Here is a 19,750-nt window from a genome sequence, read left to right on the forward strand (position 1 = left end):
AAGGGACAGAAACAACCCTCAGGACACAGGGGCTAGGCCCGCAGGGGCCATATTATTTGCTCCGCAGAAGACCATACCATCCCGGTAGTCTGTGGGATGGAAGAGATGCCAGCCCTTGGCTTATCCACAGCAACCCTGTCTGTGAACTGAAGGCCAGTAGCCACAGCCAGTGAGGAATCTAGGCCATCAGCCCAGAACAAAAGCACCAGAAAGAGAGGACTGATCCGGAGTTCCTCCTCTGCTGGGACTAAAGAGTGCTACACAACTTCCTTAAGACACATGGTCTAGAGGTGGGTGCCTGGCCTAATGGCCATTCTCCTGCTTCACTCACTGGCAACTCAAGCATAGCTGATGAAGAACACAAGCTCTGGAATAACGTAACACACTCGACTTCCCATCCCCACTTGAGCATCAAGGGCTGGTTATGAGCCTCTCCCAAAGGCTCATGGTTATTATTGTCAGTGGCCTCATCTGTCAAATGGGAATTACTGAAGGACCTACCTCTATGTCACTGTGAGGGCAGGTGAAATGGTAAGCAGCACGTGGCAGCTCCTGACATTCAGCAAGGGCTCAAATGACGATGATTCTTAGCTATTTGTGCTGCCGTTATTATACTAACCACTTCTCTTAAAAAACTGAGAAAGGTAAGATCCAAGGCTCTGAGAACTTAAGCCAAATGTGTGTATGCCCACAGCATTCAAACCTGCCCATTCTTCCCCACAGACCCACCTGTACGCTCTTGTGGGCTATCTCTCCAGGTGTGGGCCAGTTGATTGCATCTCCAAAGTCACCCACCTGCAAGACACATTCTATGAGGGCCCTGGGGCGGCCTTGTCTCTTGCCATTCAGCCCCTTGGCCAAAATACCATTCCCCTAAGAGATGAGAAGCCACAATCAGTCTGTCCGCTAGGACCATCCACACCGGAAGCCCAAAAGGGGCTCCCCTGCTATTGAGAGGATCCAAAACTCCCTTGGAGATCAGAAGAGGCCACCACCTCTTTCTTCAAGGAAGTCCCCTTAGGTTGCCCGCACCTACTCCTTACCTTGCTGCCTTTACGCTGTTTAGGAACTGCTGCCCTCACCACCTTGGCTGGAGCAGAATGTTCTGTGGGAACAAGAAGGGAGAGATGGTTAATCAAAACTCATGGAGGGGGCCACCTCTAGCTCCTCACCTTCATTACCACCCCTATTCCATCGAGCAACCTGCAGGTTTCCAAAGGAGGAAGACATGGTGAAGAGGGGAAGGACACATGCTCAAACACCAGTAACAACTGTACCAGTCTCTGTCGGAAGAAATCATGGAAAGTGAGATCATGGAAACAACCAGCAGCCAACACCCCAGGAACTCGACTCTGAGGCAGAAGGGCCCTCCCAGCTCTGTACCCTCCAATAAAGAGGGCCCTGAGCAATGGAGAGGGTAAGTCTGTGACAGACTAGAGCCACGCCAGAGCTGACTCTGTAACGTATCCCTAATCCCAGCAGATTCCATAAAGGAAGGATCTGAAAGGCCTTCTCTGGCTCTAACACGGTGGAGGTCTGTGTGTGAGCAAATCTGGGCCACTGATCACAGGCAGGGCCAGATAAAAACCCTGAGCCGGCAATCAAGTCCAGAGCTCTCTCTTCTAGGCCTCCCCATCCCCCCACCGGGGCCGGCTCAGTCCTCGATGACCTGCAGTCAACAGAAGGCTAGCCACTCAGGAAAGACTCTCTGCTCTCCGAGTTCCCAAAGCAAAAGTGTGACCCACTTGACTCAGTGGTCCCACCTTTAGGAATTTATCCTAATCATACAAATTAGATGAGTGTTTAGAGTTATGTAAAAAGATGTTGTCCATAACAGAAGCGCTATTTCTAACTTTAAAAAAACCGAAAACCTTCAGGCCCAAAAGCAGAAAACTGGCTAAAGAAATTAAAGTTTAACAATTTTTAGAGTAGTCATTAAGAAGATAATGCTCTCTACCGGAGATAAAAGATATAAAAAGATAAACACAATAAATGAGAAGAGTTGCAATCCTATTTTGAGAAAGCAAACAACAAACATGTATATTTAGAGGCCCCGGGCGGCTCAGCAGGTGGAGCACGATTCCTGGAGCTCAGGTCACGCTCTGCGGTGAGCTCCCTGGAGCTTCCCTCTCCCTCTCCCTGACCCTCCACCGAGCTTGCGCATGCTCTCGCTCTTTAAATATTTTTAAAAAGCCCCATGTATACGCACACATACACAGGCAGGAATAACTGGAAGGCCACATAACCAAGTATTATCAGGAGTAAAGTAGTGTGTTAGCAGTGATTTAATTCTGTTTGGGATTTTCCAGTCATTTCAACAAAGACATGGGCTTTTTAAAAAGAAAAAAAAATTTTTAAGGAAATAACTCTAAGTAGGTCTAGTCCCTTGTACACCTACACTTATTTTCCAAACACACGTCTGAAGAACAAGGGTTTCTGAACCCTGCCACCCCCATAGACCCATGGGAAAAGGTACATCCTGGGGCTCTGCTCACCCACTTCTCTCCAATCACTTTGCCTCCATTGTTGGCCAATCATACCAAGGCAAAGAGCTGCCCCCAGTCCCTGAGCACAGAAATCTGCCTAGCTGGCCTCAAAAGGAATTTTCTACTCCTTAAACAGACCCATGTTCTCTTAATGAGTAGAGAGAGTCCCTGACTCCTGGGAGGCCACAGCACTCTTGGCTTTCCAAACCCTACCGGAGCCACTGCCCCCTCAAGATATACCACAGGCCTTCTGAGAGCCGGAGCTGTGAAACCCAGCCCACAGCATCTTCCACCCTCAGTGCTCGACAGTGGAAACCCAGAAAACCTCTCAGGCCCAAGAGGATGAAGCTCTTAGGACCAGGGAACTACTATGCACTGACTTTCTTGCCAATCCTGGGTGGCCCAGAGAAGCCTACTACCACCCAGTTCCCAGACGAGGCTGCTGCTCGGAACCAGGACCTGACAGAAGCGGCTGCTACAGGACCAGCTCCCTTGACTACACCTGCGTTACGGCAGAAATCACTTCTCCAAGCACCCATGCTCCAGCCCCCAGCAACACTCCCTGCATGCTGTCAGGACAAGAGCAGGCCAAGGGCCTCCAACTTCAAGTTCATTAACAAAAAGTGGCAAAGGAGAATCAAGACTCAGAGGGCAAGGTGTTCCTGAAGACTTTCCATGAAAAGGTGAGGCAACGTTTTTCAGGTCATTGTATGTTTCTTCTAATAAAAATAAAAATAATAAAAACTCTTAAAACTGGGAAGAGTCATATTCTGTGATCACCATGCCTGATATTTCACTCACCAAGATCGCAAAGGGACATGTAATGTTCTCAAAGTTGGGGCTCCAATTAATGCGAGAGCCATCCTGCCACTAAATTCCTATTCCCTCACCAACCCCAAGATGACCAAGGGAATATGGCCAGTCTGGGCATACGCAGGAATATTCTTCAAGGAGTCCTGTGTGCAGCTTGTTGAAAAAGCCCCATGCCTAGCTAGCCTCCCTCTGCCCCCAGGACCCATAGTGCCTTGCTCTTGCTCTGCTCGCAGCCAGAGCCTCAGGCTGCTCCTACTCCAAGGAAGAGCAAAGTCTCCTAGAGAGACAGAAGAGTCCACTAGGGAGAGAGAACAACTTCTGCCTTTATGTAAAATTCCTAGATCTGTTAAAATCCTGTGGGGCCTAGGAGAAGCTGGGAAGGCTCAAATGCACTGCTGTCAGGCCCCACAGGAGATCAGAAAAAACACAAGGCTTTCTGACTTCAATTACACATCCCTTTCTGGTCCCGCCCTCCCCCCCCCCCTCACCATCCTCCTTCACCAGGGAACCAACCAACACACTCTCTCTCTCCAGCTCCACCACATATACAGGGCTTGGCATCTGCAATGGCTCCCAGTGAAAACCAATCCTCTGTGCAGGTGCCAGGCCCCAGGTCCAGCATCGTCCCAGCCATAAAAGGGAGCAAGCCCCCTCCTCCCACCTCTGCATTCTGAAACTTGTGCCAGCTGCCACTGACCCAAGCCCAGCTCAGGAAACACTCAACTCACCGCCCTGCACCAGCCCAAGAAAACAGTTACAGGTTAGAGCAGCAAAAAGGACTACAGTTCTAATCCCCTCTGTTTGCAGATAGGGAACCAAGGCCCTGAAGGGGCCTCCCTAGGGTGGAGCCAGAATGAGAGCCGAAGTCCCAACTCTCTTTGTTCAAGTGCTCCTCTGGCTTGCCACAAATCCCATGCGTCCACTGTTAGGGTCAAAGCTCCTTCCTGGTGCCATCTTAGGGTACTTCCGGGGTGTTTCCTGGTAAATGGAATTACTGAAGGCAGGGAGAGGTTCTCAGGTACTGAGGGAGGCAGAAGTGTGGCAAGGCAGGCCCTACTTAAGGCCCACCATTCTAAGGGAGCAGGACGGCAGAGAGAGGCCCCAGGGGGACATTCCTCCTTGATTAAGGTAAGTCAGGGGCTAACAGGTACCCGGAAAAGGAGAAAAGCCACCTTCTGTCCCACAGGACCATCCTCTGCCAGGAGTCAGGAGTGATTCTAGTTCCAGACAGTGAGGGGGCTTCCTAAGTATACATGTGCATTCGGGTATTAAATGAAGCCCACCAGAACCTATGTCTGGTTGTGGTCGCAGGGCTGGAACACCAGGAGACTTTGTGAACTGGTATCTGCATGGCAAACTCTCACTATTTCCACTTCAGACTACTGAGAGTGGTGGGGACGAGGGGAGCTAAACCCCCATGGCTAATGCAGGATACCAGGAAACAAGGTGGGCAGAAGGTGGGTGCTAAGGGTGGGCAGGGCAGAGGGCAGCTCCCCCTGCAAAGTGGAGTGGCAGACCGCACAACACGGTCTAACCCTCTGAGATTCGCTCTCTGCCTCAACTGTCACCCCTTCATTCAAACACAGTCTAGGAAAGCAGACAGCCGGAGTAACTGCATGACTTTGTTATCAACTGCACATTCTCTGCCCCTGGAGAACCCCTCCAAACTTAAGCTTCCTCATCTCTGAGACTGAAGTCCTAATGATCTCATAGCACTGCCGTGACAGTTATAGGAACAGAGCATAAGAGTGCCCAGCACACAGCAAATACCAAACATTTTAATTCAGATTCACACAAGAAGTTTACTATTTCTAAGTAATCCTCATCATTAAAAAAGAAAAAAAAAAACCCACATCAAATGACCTCTCAACATGAAAAGAATCAGAATGTGTGGAGAAAAACTCCTGGGGATCAATTAGCTCAATTCACTGATTCAGATTACAAATGCCAACCCCCCCCACCCCCCCGCAGCCCGACTCCAGCCTGGCCCTTCTTCCGGACACCGCCCTCCATAGACAGGCTGGGTTCCAGGGCAGGTTTCCCCAGGAAGGAGGAAAGAAAGAGGGGGAAATTCACCACAAGTCCCGAGGGAGGCTTTGGCATAAGCCATTGCCATGCTAGAGGAAGGAAGAGCATAGGGAAGGTTGAAGTTCTGACTTCAATTACACATCCCTTTCGGGGTCTCCTCCCCGCCATCCTCAATTTTTTACTCAGCATGAGAGGAAGAGAGCCTGGCCTCCAGGAGTATCTCTCAGCCTACAAAGGGACCAAACCCATAAACACCTGGTATAAAGCCAGATAAAACAAACACACTTTCTATACAGTCTTGTTCTAGAAAGATCCTAACGCTACTGACCCTTTGCAATAAAAGCTACCCAGGGGGCCAGATCTAGGAGATCTAAAGAGCAAAAACTTGGTCAACCAGTGAGAAACTAGGGGTTTTAGGGGAAGAAGGCACATGGGTGAGTCAAACTCATCGGGTCATGGTAAAAAGAACTGGTAAGAGGGAGAAGCTAGAAAGGAAACTGGGGGGCAAACGTGGGTAAAAGGTGAGACCAGGCTGGGCCAGATGGGAGAAAACCTGTAGGACTGAGTGGGTGGCCAGAGATTTCAGCCTCAGTGCCAGCAGAATGGCATCTGAAAAGGTTGAGTTTACCCTGACAGGAAAGAATTTCTACTTTGGGGAACAAGGGAATTTATTAGGCTAAATAAGGGGCTGCATTACTTGAGTTCACACTCACCCACCTGCGGACCTTCATCTGGCTATTAGGCCAATCTCCTTGGGGAGCCCTCTCAGACCCCAAGGCAAGTGTCCCTGCTCCATGCTCTCTCAGCACTGTAACCCTCGCCCCGATTATGTGGCTCCTTGAGGGCAGGAACTAGGCTGTTTTGATAGCAATAATCCCAGTGTCTCACTCAGGGCCTGGCAACATTTGCTGAATGAACAGCAAATTCACAAACCCATCTCCCCCATGATTTCACACCACAGAAAGAGGCTTTGTTTTCCAAGTGCTAATTCCCAAGGCTACAGCCTCAACCCTCCCACCTTTAGCCAGAGCTCTCCCCAGGCAGAGAAACGAATAAGGTAGGCACTGCTGGCTTCCAGAGGAATCCCACACCCACCCTGCCTTGACTCTGAGGCACTCTATTACCCGAAATCAGGGCTGGGTCCTAATCCAGACTCGGGCACTTGTATAACCCTGAGGGGTACTACCTCCCATCCTCCCCGAGCCTCACCTTCCTCAACTGAACGAAAGGTAGTAACATGAGGTCTAGAGGTATGATGGGAGAGAAGGCAAAACCTCAGCCACTGAGGTTTCTCATGCAAGCAGAAGAGATGCCAGCAACAAGCTGTGGTCGTCATATTAACAAGTGCATATGACATGTAGTAAGCCCTTACGAGATGCCATGCATTGCTGTAACACTGAGTTAGTTTCTCTAACTGGTCTCATTTTACAAATGAGGAAACCAAGGCACCAGGTGAAAGATTACTGGCCAAAGATCACCACCAGCAAGCAATACAACAGGATTTAAAGCCAGGCAGTCCCACTCTAAAACCTGTGCTCTCCACTAGGAGAGTCCAAGTTACCTCCTCATTGTGGCCAACAGGGCAGGCCCTTGGTGGCAGGGAGGCAGGGTATCATTCCACACACTGGGGAAAACCAAGACCATTGCAGGAAAACCTAATGTCATGGAGCAAGGCAAGTAACGCTCCCATGACCGGATGCCAACAACCTGACAATCCCCCTCTCCCCTACACAGAGACAGGCAAGGGAAACTGCCACCAAGCACCCAGCTCAAGTCCCTACTTCTGGCACCCCAGCAGCCCTGGTGAGGAAAGAGGCACTGCTTCCAGGCCCACCTCCCAGTTCTTCCACTCCTGCCTCTGCCCCAATCCAATGGGGTTCCAGCTGCCAAGGACTCTGCCTCCACCCTCAGTCTCCCAATATGGGGAAGGCCACCATTGTCCGTATGAGTTGCAGCCTGGGACCCCGAATGTGGTAGGCAGCAAAACCACCTAAGAGGAAGGTGAGGCAGGAGGAGCCTGGGGGACATTGCCCACCTGTGCTCACCCCTCCTACGCCAGCCCACGGGCAGAGTCTGGAAACCTGGTATATTCTCAGCTATCACCCACCCTGGCGATGGGGTAGACTCATGGAGGAGTTTGGGGACCACAGGCCTCTCATCCCATCTCCACTGACCCTAACGGCTCTTAGGCAGAAACCTTCTACAGAGTAAAAAGAACGCTGGGCTAACTTCCTCTCCCTACTCACCAGTTCTTGCTGCTGCCATTGCCACCACTTCTCAGAGACCTCTCTCTGCCCAGCCCTCCCACCCCAACTCCGCCAGACCTGTGGATGAAACACAGGAAAGGGCTGGAGGGCATCCCTGCATGGGGGTGTGTGGGGGGGGGGGCTTAAGAACATCAGACCATCTTGAGGCTCTGCTCAAAGGAAGCTGCTGGCCACAGTCTGCGCCCCTTGGCCTAAGAGGGGGAGCAGGGCCACTGGGCTCCAGTCACATGGTGTTGCCCAGCCTGGCCCAGGCCCATCCCCAGTGGACTATCTTTAGCCTGCGGTGGCCCAGGCGGCCTGGTGCCCCCACTCTCCCTGACCAGACATGGACCTTGCCCCCGAGGCCAGTGCCAGCCCCTCAGGTGCTGCCCGCAAGCTAACTAACAATCACAGCTGAAACTCACAAGCCCCCCAAGTGCCAGGACCCTAACCCAGCCTTTCTGAAGAGCACATCTGATTCCAGTTAGAACACTAGTAGGAACCACCCCCGTTTACTGGGCGCTAGTCTAAGCTACTTTGTGTGTGTGATTTTACTAGGCTGCCTCGAAAAGACACCATTATTCCAGTGGCTCAGAAAACAAAATGAAGGCAAGGAACTTGCCGAGTATATAGTTTATAGGACATAACTCACAGAACTCAGCATTAATTTCAGATTTCTTCCAAGGAAGTCCTCCATGTGAATGCCCAATGTAAAGAGCTACCCGACTAGCAACTCTGGAGCAAATTCTAATTCAGTCTACAACGTGGGGTCTTCACAGCCACCCCCAGAAATGGTTGCATCTTATCTCCACCCCACTAATCACTTACTGAGGCCGTATTACATGCTTGCACGGTGCCAAAGTTCTTTATATACAGTAGCTCATTCGTTTTTCACGACCACTCAGGAGGCAGGTAGGATGATGGGGACACAAAGGCTGAGAGGCTAAGTGGCCCAAGCTCAGCAGGCTACCAGGTTCCAGAGCTGGGACTGAAACCCTCGTACAGCACGACCCCACCCCAGGGCGTTGGCAGCCTGTGACACACCCTTTGTGGACAGTGACTGCGAGCTCCATAGGGTGAGGATCTTTTCTACCTTGCCCAGTGGCCTGTGAAACCCCGGACGGCAGCACATACATGGCAGGCCCACAGGAAACATTTTACTGAATGAAGGAATTTACCTAAGTAGGGTGCTTCTCAAAGAACTCCCAAAGCATTCTCTTCTGGGGAGAAAGGCGAATTAGCCCCCTGCATTACAACGGGATAGCACAGCCGTACGGTCCAGCACCGGCACCCCTTTGGAGTCTAGATCTATGTTTTATTCTCAGACTTGGAATCAATGTGCTTTAAGCCAAACACCACTGGCCAGTTGTGGGAAAGAGAGGACAGAGAGGGTACACAGCAGACAACACAGCACATGAACTCCCCAGAGGTCCCAGCCGTAAGCCTCCAGGCCCCAGGCCCCAGCAGAAATCACAAGGCTGGCTGGCAACCCTGGCAAGCTGGAGAGCACAGGTAGCAGCGAAGGGGGTGGTGGGAGCAGCCACTCAAAAGCAGCCAAGCTCTACCCTCAAACGACCTGGGGTTGCCAGAGTTTCTGAGTTTTCCAGAAAAGTAGAAAAATAGATACTAAAAAGAAATTTCCTGCTTTACAAATACTGCTAATCAGTTCACCTTAAAAAAAAAATTGTCTACAAGCCGTATCTCACTTGCGGGCTCCTGCATGCTCTCCTAAGCCCTCAAGGACAGACCAAGCTTTGGGCAGCTGGGCCCTGGATTTCAAGAGCCACTCCCCTCAGGAAGCACAAGCAGCGCTCTGCTGCCCATCGGACTCCACCATCCTGATGCGGGAAGCTGCTGACCTCAAAGCTGATTTTCCCGTCCCTAGTGATCACCCACTACCTCAGGTAATGTAAATTCATGTTTTTAAAGATTTTATTCATTTATTTAAGAAAGAGAGAGACAGAAGGAGACAGCACTAGCGGGGGGGAGGAGCAGAGGGAGAGGGAGAAGTCGACTCCCAGCTGAGCAGGGAGCCCGACGCCGGACTCAATCCTGGGACCCTGGGATCAGGACCTGAGCCGAAGGCAGACGCTTAACTGACCGAGCCACCCAGACGGCCCTCATTTTCATTGTCTTAATCTAATTCTCTGCTTCAAGAGGCTTCTGAGTGGCCCCCTTCCCAGTTACTTTGGATTATCACTTTTCCTGGAGTGGAGAGGCTCTTAGACGCAGCCAAGGCCAGAAGGGACCTGAGAACTCATCTCCTTGCATACACAGGAAAACAGCCCAGGAGGGCCCAGGCTGTGCCCAAAGTGACCAGTGAATTGTTGTGCAGCTGGCACCAAATATCCAGTTCCTGCCTCCAAGTCCAGAGCTCTCCCAGCTGGTAGGGAAGCCAATTTCCCGCCTAAACAAAATACGCTCTGTGCACCTCAACACCCACTCATGGGATGGGAGCATGGCATGTGTGGGGGTTGGAGGACAGGTTTAGAAACCCAAGCATTACAGGAACTGCCTGTTTTTAAGAAGAAATCTCACATGGAATTGGAATACAGGACAGAAAAGGAGGAGTGCTCTTGTTGACGTGGATCTAGGAGGCAGATGTCACTTCTACCTCCAACTTTGTTCTTCACACCTCCCCAGAGATGGCCAAACCTCCCGGCTCCCTCTGGAAGACGTAGTGTAGACAGGCCTGACCACACAGCCATGCAGCGTGGTAGGGTAGGCACCCTCACTAGCCCTCACTTTCCTGCTCTCTGAAATCACGGAGCCCTAACAGCTCCAGCCCTGCAGGCTGGGTATACTTGGCAAAGGGCAACTCCACAGAAGTGGAAGAGACTTGCCAGGTATCCCAGAAGCAGATGCCAAGATGGAGTTCTTGGGTAGGGACTAGTTATCCCAATCCAGGTCAACCAGTCAGGCGTTGCTTCCCAGAAGCAGCTATCTGCCTCTCTTGAGTTCAGGCCAGGGGGCCCTTTCAGTGCCACGTGCTACACCCTGACCGGGAAAAAGTAGAGCCCTGGGACGCCACGGATGAGCAGAGGGGACTGCACCACCTGCAGACTCCCCACCCTTGCTCCCAGATGCCCTCAAGGCCCCAGCAGGTACCCTACTACCCTACTCTACCATCCCTTTCCCTTCAGCAAATGGAGACGGTGCCTAAACTGTACCCAAACCCCACCCCATCACCAATTTACTAGGCTGCCAGGCTAAGAGGCAGGACAGAGCAGCAGTTAAAAGCATGGACTCGAGTCCACCCAAAAACATTCTAGCCACGAGTCGGCATCAAATAAGTAACCCACAAGGCCAGGGGATGTGGTCATATCGGACCAACCTTTCATGCAACTTGTAACTTGTCGGGCATAAACTGGGCCACACAGGAATGAGGGCCAAACAGGTTCACGATGGAGGCAAAAAGGCAAAATACATCGGAGATCCCAGAGTCAGACTGACTCTCTCATTTTGAGGTTCATGAAAGCTGCTAGCTCACAGATTTAACAGCTTAAATGAGGTCATCATTAAACACAGAATGCATGATAGTTATTTTTTTATCTGAGGCAATTCTTCAATCTGTCTGGTGCCAAAAAAAAAAAAAAAAGTGAGATGGATTATGGTTGCCAGATTTAAAAAAATATATCAGGACGTATCTAATTAAATTGGAATTGCAGATTATCGGCAAGTAATTTTTCAGAATAAGTATGTCCTAGCCAATATTTGGAACACCTTATACTGCACCATTTATCTGAAATTCAAATTTAATTGGGTGTCCCATATTTTTACTTGCTAAATCTGGCCACCATGGGAAGGAAGGACCACTGCCCCACGTTCCAGGACAGTGAGATGGTGAGCAAAGCCCTGGGCTAGGAGTCAGGAGACGGGATGCCAGTATTGTGCAGGTGCTAGAGCCCTTGCTGTGGGAGCTTGGCATGAATTCCCACCTGGGTGTCTTCAGTCCCTCCATTCAGAGGCCTGTGGTTGGAGTGGAGGAGATCCTGTCATCTGCAGTCCTTCAGATGAAGCCTAACAGCCTTTGATTTTTATCCCTACACTCATTGATCATCCTAACTACAACTTTAGATGAAGCCAGCTTCCAAGGGGAACAAGCTACCATCAAAACCACTGCTACAAAGGACATCAGTTCTAAGATTTTATTTTCTTTTAACATTTTATTTGAGAGAGAGACAGACAGACACACAGCACAAACAGGTGTCGCGGCAGGCAGAGGGGAAGGAAGAAGTAGGCCCCCCCACCGAGCAGGGAGCCTGGAGCGGGGCTCGATCCCAGGACCCTCAGTTCATGACCCAAGCTGAAGGCAGACACTCAACTGACTGAGCCACCCAGGTGTCCTCTAAAATTTTAACATGCAGAAGAATTACCTACCCTATGAGGAGCTTATCAAAATGTAGATTCCTGGGTCGCATGCTCTAGAGATTTTTTGCTCAGGAATGGTGGGGCCAAGAATCTGCTAGGTAATTATTTCTTTTAAAGATTTTATTTATTTTGGGGGTGGGAGCACGAGCAGGGGTGGGGGGAGGGGCAGAGGGAGAAGCAGACTCCCCGATGAGCAGGGAGCCTGAGGTGAGACTCGATCTCAGTGTCCTAGGATTGTGACCTGAGAAGAAGGCAGACACTTAACAGACTGAGCCACCCTAGGTGCCTCCTCCTTTTTCAAAGATTTTATTTATTTATTCTGCTAGGTAATTCTAAGGCACTTTTTCTCTGGACATACTTAGGAGTTGAAACAAAAAGTTTCAACTGCTAATTTTCATAGGGGTTGCCCAGAACTACAACACCGCATTTACCATTTTAAAAACAGGACTGCACTTCTTAAACTGGTAGTGGGTACACCGGTCTCGTCTGAATATTTTGTATCATTTTAAAAAATATTTTATTTATTTCAGAGAGAAAGAGAGAGCACAAGCAGGGGTAGGGGCAGAGGGAGAAGTAGACTCCCTGCTGAGCAGGGAGCCCGAAGTGGGGCAGGATCCCAGAACTCTGGGATCATGAGCTAGGCTGAAGGCAGATGTTTACTGACTGAGCCACCCAGGTACCCCTATTTTATAATAATTAAAATTAACATATCTATGTATTTATAATTAAATTTAACACAATTAGATTAAAATTAAAACATTTAATACTTTTAATTTTACATGTATGTTCTTTTTAAAAAGTATATTTAATAATTTTTCTAAAAATATTTTAAGTAATCTCTCCACACTCAATGTGAGGCTCGAACTCACAACCCTGAGAAGAAGATCACAGGCTCTACTGACTTGGCAGAGCTGTTCTGATGAATGTATAACCCAAGCCCCCCCCCTTTACCTTCCACTCAGCTGGAGTTCCTGAGCAGAAGCCTGTATGCAAAACCCTCACCTCACAGAGGTGGAAGCTGGGACCAGTGAGCCCTCAGGCTTGCAATACCACTCGCGGAGAGGGGAGGCTCGGTTTAAATTCCCATTCCTGGATTCCCTTGAGCTCCAGGAATCAGTCTGGTGAGGAAGACAGAGCTTGGGCATCTGCAGTTTTACCAAGTTTCCAATGCAGTGCTGCTGCCAGTTAATGTTTGAGAGCTGGGCGGCCAGGGAACGAGAGTGCCGGGAAGGAACCCTGGTCTCCGACCTCAGGTCCAGGGTCTCATGTCTGCAGACAGGAATTACCTGGCTCACAAGAGCAGGAAGAGGTAAAGTGATTTCATTACACACGCAAACAGCAGCCACACGAGGGGGGCACAAGGAGCACAACCCCTCCATTTACCCACCAGTTCAATCTCTAGCATCAGGAATCAAGACTCATCCGGCCAAGAAGCCACGAGCTGAGAGTCTTGACAGATGTGAGGTCATAAAGGATCCGTCTGGGCTCGGGGTTCACTTTCACAGCGAGCTCCAAACTATGGGAGTGCCAGACGGAGAAGAATGAAGGCTCTCGAAGGGAACTGTTTGCCTGCCTCCACCTTTACAGCCAAACAGTCTCCACTCTAAGCCTGTTCCTTGCTCACCCGATGGCCCTGAGGTCTGGGTCCGCTATGCAATAATGGTTACGGCTTCACTAAGCATTCACCTGAAGCCTCCTGCCGCAGGCTCTCTGTGCGCTGTCTTCTGATCTTCACAATGGTGGAACTCTGTGCCAGTTTCAGAGACCAGTGGCTAGCCAAACGTCACAGTGAGAAGGTACTGACCCTAAGGATATGAAATCCCAGGCTACCCTAGGCCTCTTCTGGCACTGAAGAAGACAAACATTAGGTTCTTTAGGTCCCCAAAGGGCTCCAGCTCAAGCGGGTGGGCCCAACAGGGGACTGAGGCCACCAGCACCAGAATCCATTTCTCTGAGCTTATTAGCTTGCTTACTCGCCAGGTGGGGATGCCACCACGCAGCATAAGGGAAGAAGGGCAAAGCACAGTCCGGAATTGAAGCACTGTTTATTGAAAGGCAATGCTGTAGGGCCACCTGCAACCTGAAGGCCTGAGCTCTAGCCAGCACCAAGCCCAGGAGGATTTTGCCTCCTCTAGCAGATCAGAAAGGAAAGGATGGAGGAAACTGTAAACACTTTATAGGACAAAGGGCAGGCAGAAGGGACAGGAAGGTGGAAAAAGCAGGGACTTTGTACAGGCCCTGCTCTGGGGCCAGAGAAAAGCTGAACAGAGCATATGCTACCCATCCAGGCAAACTATCTTTCCTCACCCTTGCTGACCAGGGCTAAAGAGCGTGTAAGATACTTCCTCATCCATCACTGTGCCCAAGTCTCAAAACAGTCTGACGGAAGAAGAGCAGATGTAGTTCTCCCCAGATCACAGAACAAGAACTGAGACACAGCAAGCTTCCTGACTTGCGCCAAGAACATCAACTTGTTTTTTGAGATCCCTGCCCTGAGTTCCTACCATCCTACCAGGACACTCGACCATTGGTAACTGGGCTATTGAGGGGTCAGTGTGCCAGGCTCTGGGGAAGCAGTGGTGAATAAGAAAGTCCCCATCCTCTGAGGGCTCAGTTTATACAAGGGCTTTAATCTTAAACTCCACATGTGATGGCTTCATCTCAACTGCCTGGGATGCTAAATCCTCGGGCAGTAAACGGGCTCAAGAATAGCCTACAATCAATTAGCAAAGTCTGCTGTGGGTATGCTGTTTGCAATGACTATAAAAATGCTCTTCTCAACAACAATGTAGCACATACTATGTATTGTGGATATAGAAATTAGGTAAGACTGCCAAGGGTCCAGCCCACGAAACCAGTAGCTGATGCTGAGAGCAGACAGGTGTGGTGGGGTCAGTGCTCTTTCCCTCCAAAAGCTATGTCTCTACCTTAGAAAAGATCTGCAAACCCTTAGGCCTGGGCTCTTCTGAAGGAATTAAGGCAAGTCCCAGGAAGAACAAAATGCAGAAACACGAGTGAGAATTATGGGACGGGTGCTTCTGTGGAAAGGGTACTGGACTGGGAGTCAGGAAACTGCCTACCTCACCCCAACATCAGGGTGGTGTAATGGTTAAGAGCCTGGGCTCCAACAGGTCTTCTACCTCGGTGACTCCGGGTTTCTGCAAATGGGGAAAGTTTCTAGAGGACAGACTGAGTTGCTATTTGTTAACTGCTTAGAAAAATGCCTAGCACACAGTAAGCAATCCATACTTGTCAGCTATTATCTTGGAACTTTAGAGGACTCTCTGGGTATCTCAGCAGGCTTCATCACTGGTCTGTCTCATTACAAAGCACGCCTGAACAACCTAAGTTCTTTGTTTTTCATAAAGGAATGCCTCTATGAATTCAATAAAAGTCACTGCAGAATCGATTTTCTCTAAAAAGGCCACTAACAAATTTTTCCACCCCACCCCAAGCTCAGTTCTGAGGAGAGCCTCCTATTAGGTACTTAGTCCTGGATGCTTGTTCAGTGCCCCGTCTTCCCAGAACCATGCTTTATGCCCTATCTTAAAGAGCTCATCAACAAGGCAGAGTAGAGGGTGGACCTGTTTTCACGAAATGTAGAGCATTTCTGGGCAACGCGTCCTCCATTTGGGGAGGCTTTCCTGGCCTTCTGAGGGCTCAGGGTGTGTCGACGGCTGGCCCATGTGGGGCAGGGAAGAGAGCCGAAGGCTTGCTGTCTGGAGGACCAGGACGACAGCACATACGAGATCAGCCTTGGGGGCTGGTGCTGCCAGACCCGGCCCTCTTCTAATCTATACTCCTGCAGCACTGACCATGCAAAGGGGCTCCCATTTTTCTTTCCTCGAAAGAACAAAGCAGAATGAAAAGAGACCCAGCACAGGCATCACGATTCCCTTAGTGCCATGTGGGAGACTCTGGCCAAGAGACGGCCTCAGTGTTCTATAAAATGAGAAGTAACCAGATGGCTTCCAAAGCCCCTTTGGACTCTGGCCTTCCTCTAGGATCTCCAAGGAGCTGCCACCTCAGAGGAGAAGTGGCAGTGATGATGCAAATCAGGGAGTGAAACAGAAAAGGCCTAGAATGGCAGGGAACATTCCAGAGCAACTCCAAGCCCAGCAGCAGCCAATGGGGAACTTGAGCAGCCTCTCCACTCCTAGCCAGCAGTCTAGCATTCCCAGGCTGCTGCTGCCCTCGTGTTCCTTCCCTGTGCCTGGCAAGAGGGCTTCCAGCTCAGTGGACAAACTGCTGGGCTCACAGCTCCTGGAAAGATGGATGGAGTCAAGTATCTTTCAAAAAAATGTTTCTGGAGCTACTATTGAGCCCCTAGTATGAACTATCACTGTGCTAAGTGCCTCCCTTGTGATATCTTACTTAATAGGAAGACTGATGCTTATCTTTTCCTTATTAGTTGTGATTTAAAGGGGAAAAAAACCCAGACTGGCTTTACCAGTTTTTAACTCTGACCCTGGATGGGTCCCTTAACCACCATAAGCCTATGGAGAAGGAATTTCTCCTTAAGAGGGGGCCAACTACCACCCACCTCAAGGGCACTTGTGAGACATGAATAAAGAAATGTTTTGTGAAGTCTTCTAAAATCTTACCAACCCTTACAATCCAAGGACTTGATGAATGAGACTAGACCCTAGGATAAACCAATGGATGATGGCTTACAATCCTCAGCTTTGGCAGGTGCCACCCTGGACCTGCCCTACCTCAGGGCAACAGAGCTCCCAAAAGAGTGCAAACCAAGCCACCTTCTCATCCCCTGGAGTAGGCCACTCCCAGCCTGTGGAGCCCTGGCTCAGGGCTCCTGGGCGCCACAGTAATGGGGGAGAGGGCCGGCTTCCCGGGATCTATCCAGTCTTCAAAACCTCAATCATCATACTCCAGTCCGCACCACCGGAGGGCTAACCCAAGGTCTGCTGCTCATCCCCAGCTGTCCTACGAAGGGGCAGGGGCTGGTGAGCAGCATGTGATACACTTAAAAGGGAGCTCCATCTTACAGTCTGAAAAACTGAAGCACAACTGTGTGTGTGTGGGGGGGATACTGAAACCAGGCTCCTACAAATCTCAGAGCTGCTACGGAATGAGGTGCTTGCCACAGAAGCGGCCTGGTGTGCAGCACACACATCCCTGCAATAGCTCTAGTGGGGGAAGGGTTGCTTGACAAAAAGTTCTTTAGAGATTTCTAAGTCTGAACCTCCTCCAGGTCAAACCATGTCCCTTTCTGCACCCACTCTGCCCTAGGTCATCTCTTCTTCACAGGGCATGTACCATGGGCTTGCGGGAACCCCAAAACAAACTCAAGTGAAAGCCCCCGCCCCCCCCCATGCTGGTTTTCTTTTTGTACTCTGGCTAGTTGCAAACCCAAGCAGTAAGCTCTTGGAGGGCAGGTGAGTGTGCTGGAAAGAGCACTAACCTGGCCATCAGTGCACTTGTGTTTTAAACCTTGCACCCGTGTAAGGCAGCCGTGGTCAGTAGCTTCCCCTATGAGGGCTTGCTTTCCTCAGCAAAGTGCATGGTGTGTGTGGGCATGTGCACGTGGTCCATGTGAATTCTGGACTGGGCTCAGTGGGATCGGGTCAACTCCAGGTGCCTGCAGGGGGCAGTGAAGGAGGGGTGGCTTCAGAGGCAGCAGAGCTGGTGTGTGTGTGTGTGTGTGTGTGTGTGTGTCTGTCTGTCTGTCTGCAGTGATGGAACACTGGCCAGCTCCTTAACCCTTCTCATCAGGAAAATGCTACCTTCATTACCAAGGGCTGCTTTCAGGATTACAAGCAGGTAAGTGCCCTTGAAAACCTATGTTTTTAAGTGTGGGGGAAGGGAGGGGGCCACAGGTCATGAGATATTATGGTCCCATTTTTTAAAAAAGCATGCGTATACATTCAGTCAAAAAAACTATAGAAATGTACTGTCCAATGCAACAGTCACTAGCCACATGTGGGTGCTGAGCACTTGTAATGTGCGCAGTCCAAATCGAGACATATTTTAAGTGTAGAAGACACACCAAATATCAAAGACTTAGTACAAAGAATATAAAATATTTCACTAATAATTTTTATGTTGATTATATGTTGAAATGATAATCTCTTGATTATCTTGGGTTATATCATTTCACTTGATTTCACCTATCTTTACTTTTTTAAAACTATGGCAACTAAAAAATTTAAAATTATACACATAGCTTGTGTTGTATTTCTATTAGGCAACACTAGTCTAAAAGGATGTGGTTGCTTAGTAGTGTTTATGGTGGTTGGTGGACATTTTTCTACAATGAATTTGTATTGCTTAAATAAATTGAAAAGATCTCCCCTTTGAAAGAAGTTAAAATGCCCAACACCTAACAGTGTTTCCTGTCCCCTTTGGGAAGAGCCAGAGAGCCTCCCAATGCCTGCAGAGAGCCACCTCCCTGCCACAACTGGCCCGGAGGCCACGCCTGAGAAACCACAAGGTNAGCACCACTCTTTCCAGCAGGCTGCACGGGGCCTGACAGAACTGAAGAGGAACATCTCTGGGGAAGAGCGCCAGGGCTCCTCTGCAAGGTCAGAAGTTCCAGGGCCTGGTTCCCGCCAATAAGGTGGCCAGGGGGCAGAACCGGGAAGTCCAGGCTGGGGCACCAGGCTCCTGTAGAGACTCCTGCTGTCTGAAGACCTGTGTGGGTCCTCTCCCTCTCAGAAAGCTTTCCAGGTCGGGTGTGTACACTTCGTGGTCTGGAAGAATGCGAAACTAGATGGTAAGTACTGCAAGATGGTAAGTACTGCGGGAACTCCGGAGTCGGTGCGCCAGGAGCTGCAGTGCAAGCCCAGCTACTTACTAAATGCTGCTTACACTTAAGAACCTCTCTGAACTCTTCTGTTTTCTCATTCAATAAAATGAGGACTCGTACTGTAGCCAGATCCCACAGGGTTTTTGTGAAAATGAACCTAGATAATGAATGAGATGGTGTGGTGGCTCAGAAGTTTGATAATCCTGTCAGAAGTGGAGGGTCTGGGGCAGTCTGGCCTGGCCTCCGGGGACACCTGTCCTCAAGGCAAGCAACCCATGAGGCCGATTCTAGGACACCTGGCTAAGCCCAGGGACATGATAAGGGCACATTAGTGATAGATGAGTAATGCATTCATAAGCACTCACCCAACCCCTTCTTACAAGTTGTGAGAAATGAAGATCCAGCTGGGAGAATCAAGAGAGCAGGGCTGAAAACAGAACTTGGATCCAGATTTCAGTTTGCTCTGATCCCACCCTGAAGCTCTTACCTGAAATTAAAAAGCCACTGCAGTTTCTAACAAGAAGTCAGAACAGAAAACTGTGGCACTGAGAGCCCACGTGAGGCCCATCCCCTATCCCCCAGGCCCCACCATCCCAGTCCCAGCTCCTGCTGGTGCCCCCATGCTATTTTACCCACACTCTCACTCCCATGTCCACCTTGGGGCATGGAGCCTGTGACAGGCCAAGGGAAGCTGCCTAGCAGGGAAACACCAATACTCTCTGGCCCTGGGGCCAAGGGACCCAGAACCTGGGTAAAACACCTGCCTGCCTCAGGCCATCCTCTTCTTATTAATGGGCACCATACAACAATAATTTGGCATCTGGACAGACAGGAGGAAGTAAGAAACAGCAATCAGAAAACTTCCTCTTTAAGTGGCTTAGTCTCAAAGGAAAACAGTAAGGTAAAAAAATTGGGCCCACTCACCATGCCATCATCCACTCCTTTCCATCTCTTCCCCAGACTATTGTAGAAGTCTCCAAGGGGTCTCCCTGCCTCCCACGCCAGTCCATTCTGCACAGGACAAAGTAACCCTCAAGCAG

General features: G+C 50.0%; 1 protein-coding gene across 1 annotated transcript in view; it reads right to left on the reverse strand.

Annotated features, from left to right (window-relative positions):
- LARP1 (La ribonucleoprotein 1, translational regulator) overlaps window positions 1-19,750 on the reverse strand; it is a 55,799-nt gene that overhangs the window by 22,458 nt on the left and 13,591 nt on the right. Inside the window, exons 2-3 of the mRNA XM_040630380.1 lie at window positions 1,044-1,105; window positions 730-795 (exon numbers count right to left, since the gene is read on the reverse strand). Coding sequence (XP_040486314.1) covers window positions 730-795; window positions 1,044-1,105 — 128 coding nt within the window. The remainder of the gene's footprint in view (window positions 1-729; window positions 796-1,043; window positions 1,106-19,750) is intronic.

This window comes from Ursus maritimus, unplaced genomic scaffold (assembly GCF_017311325.1).
Source record: "Ursus maritimus isolate PB19 unplaced genomic scaffold, ASM1731132v1 scaffold_15, whole genome shotgun sequence".
NCBI lineage: Eukaryota > Metazoa > Chordata > Mammalia > Carnivora > Ursidae > Ursus > Ursus maritimus.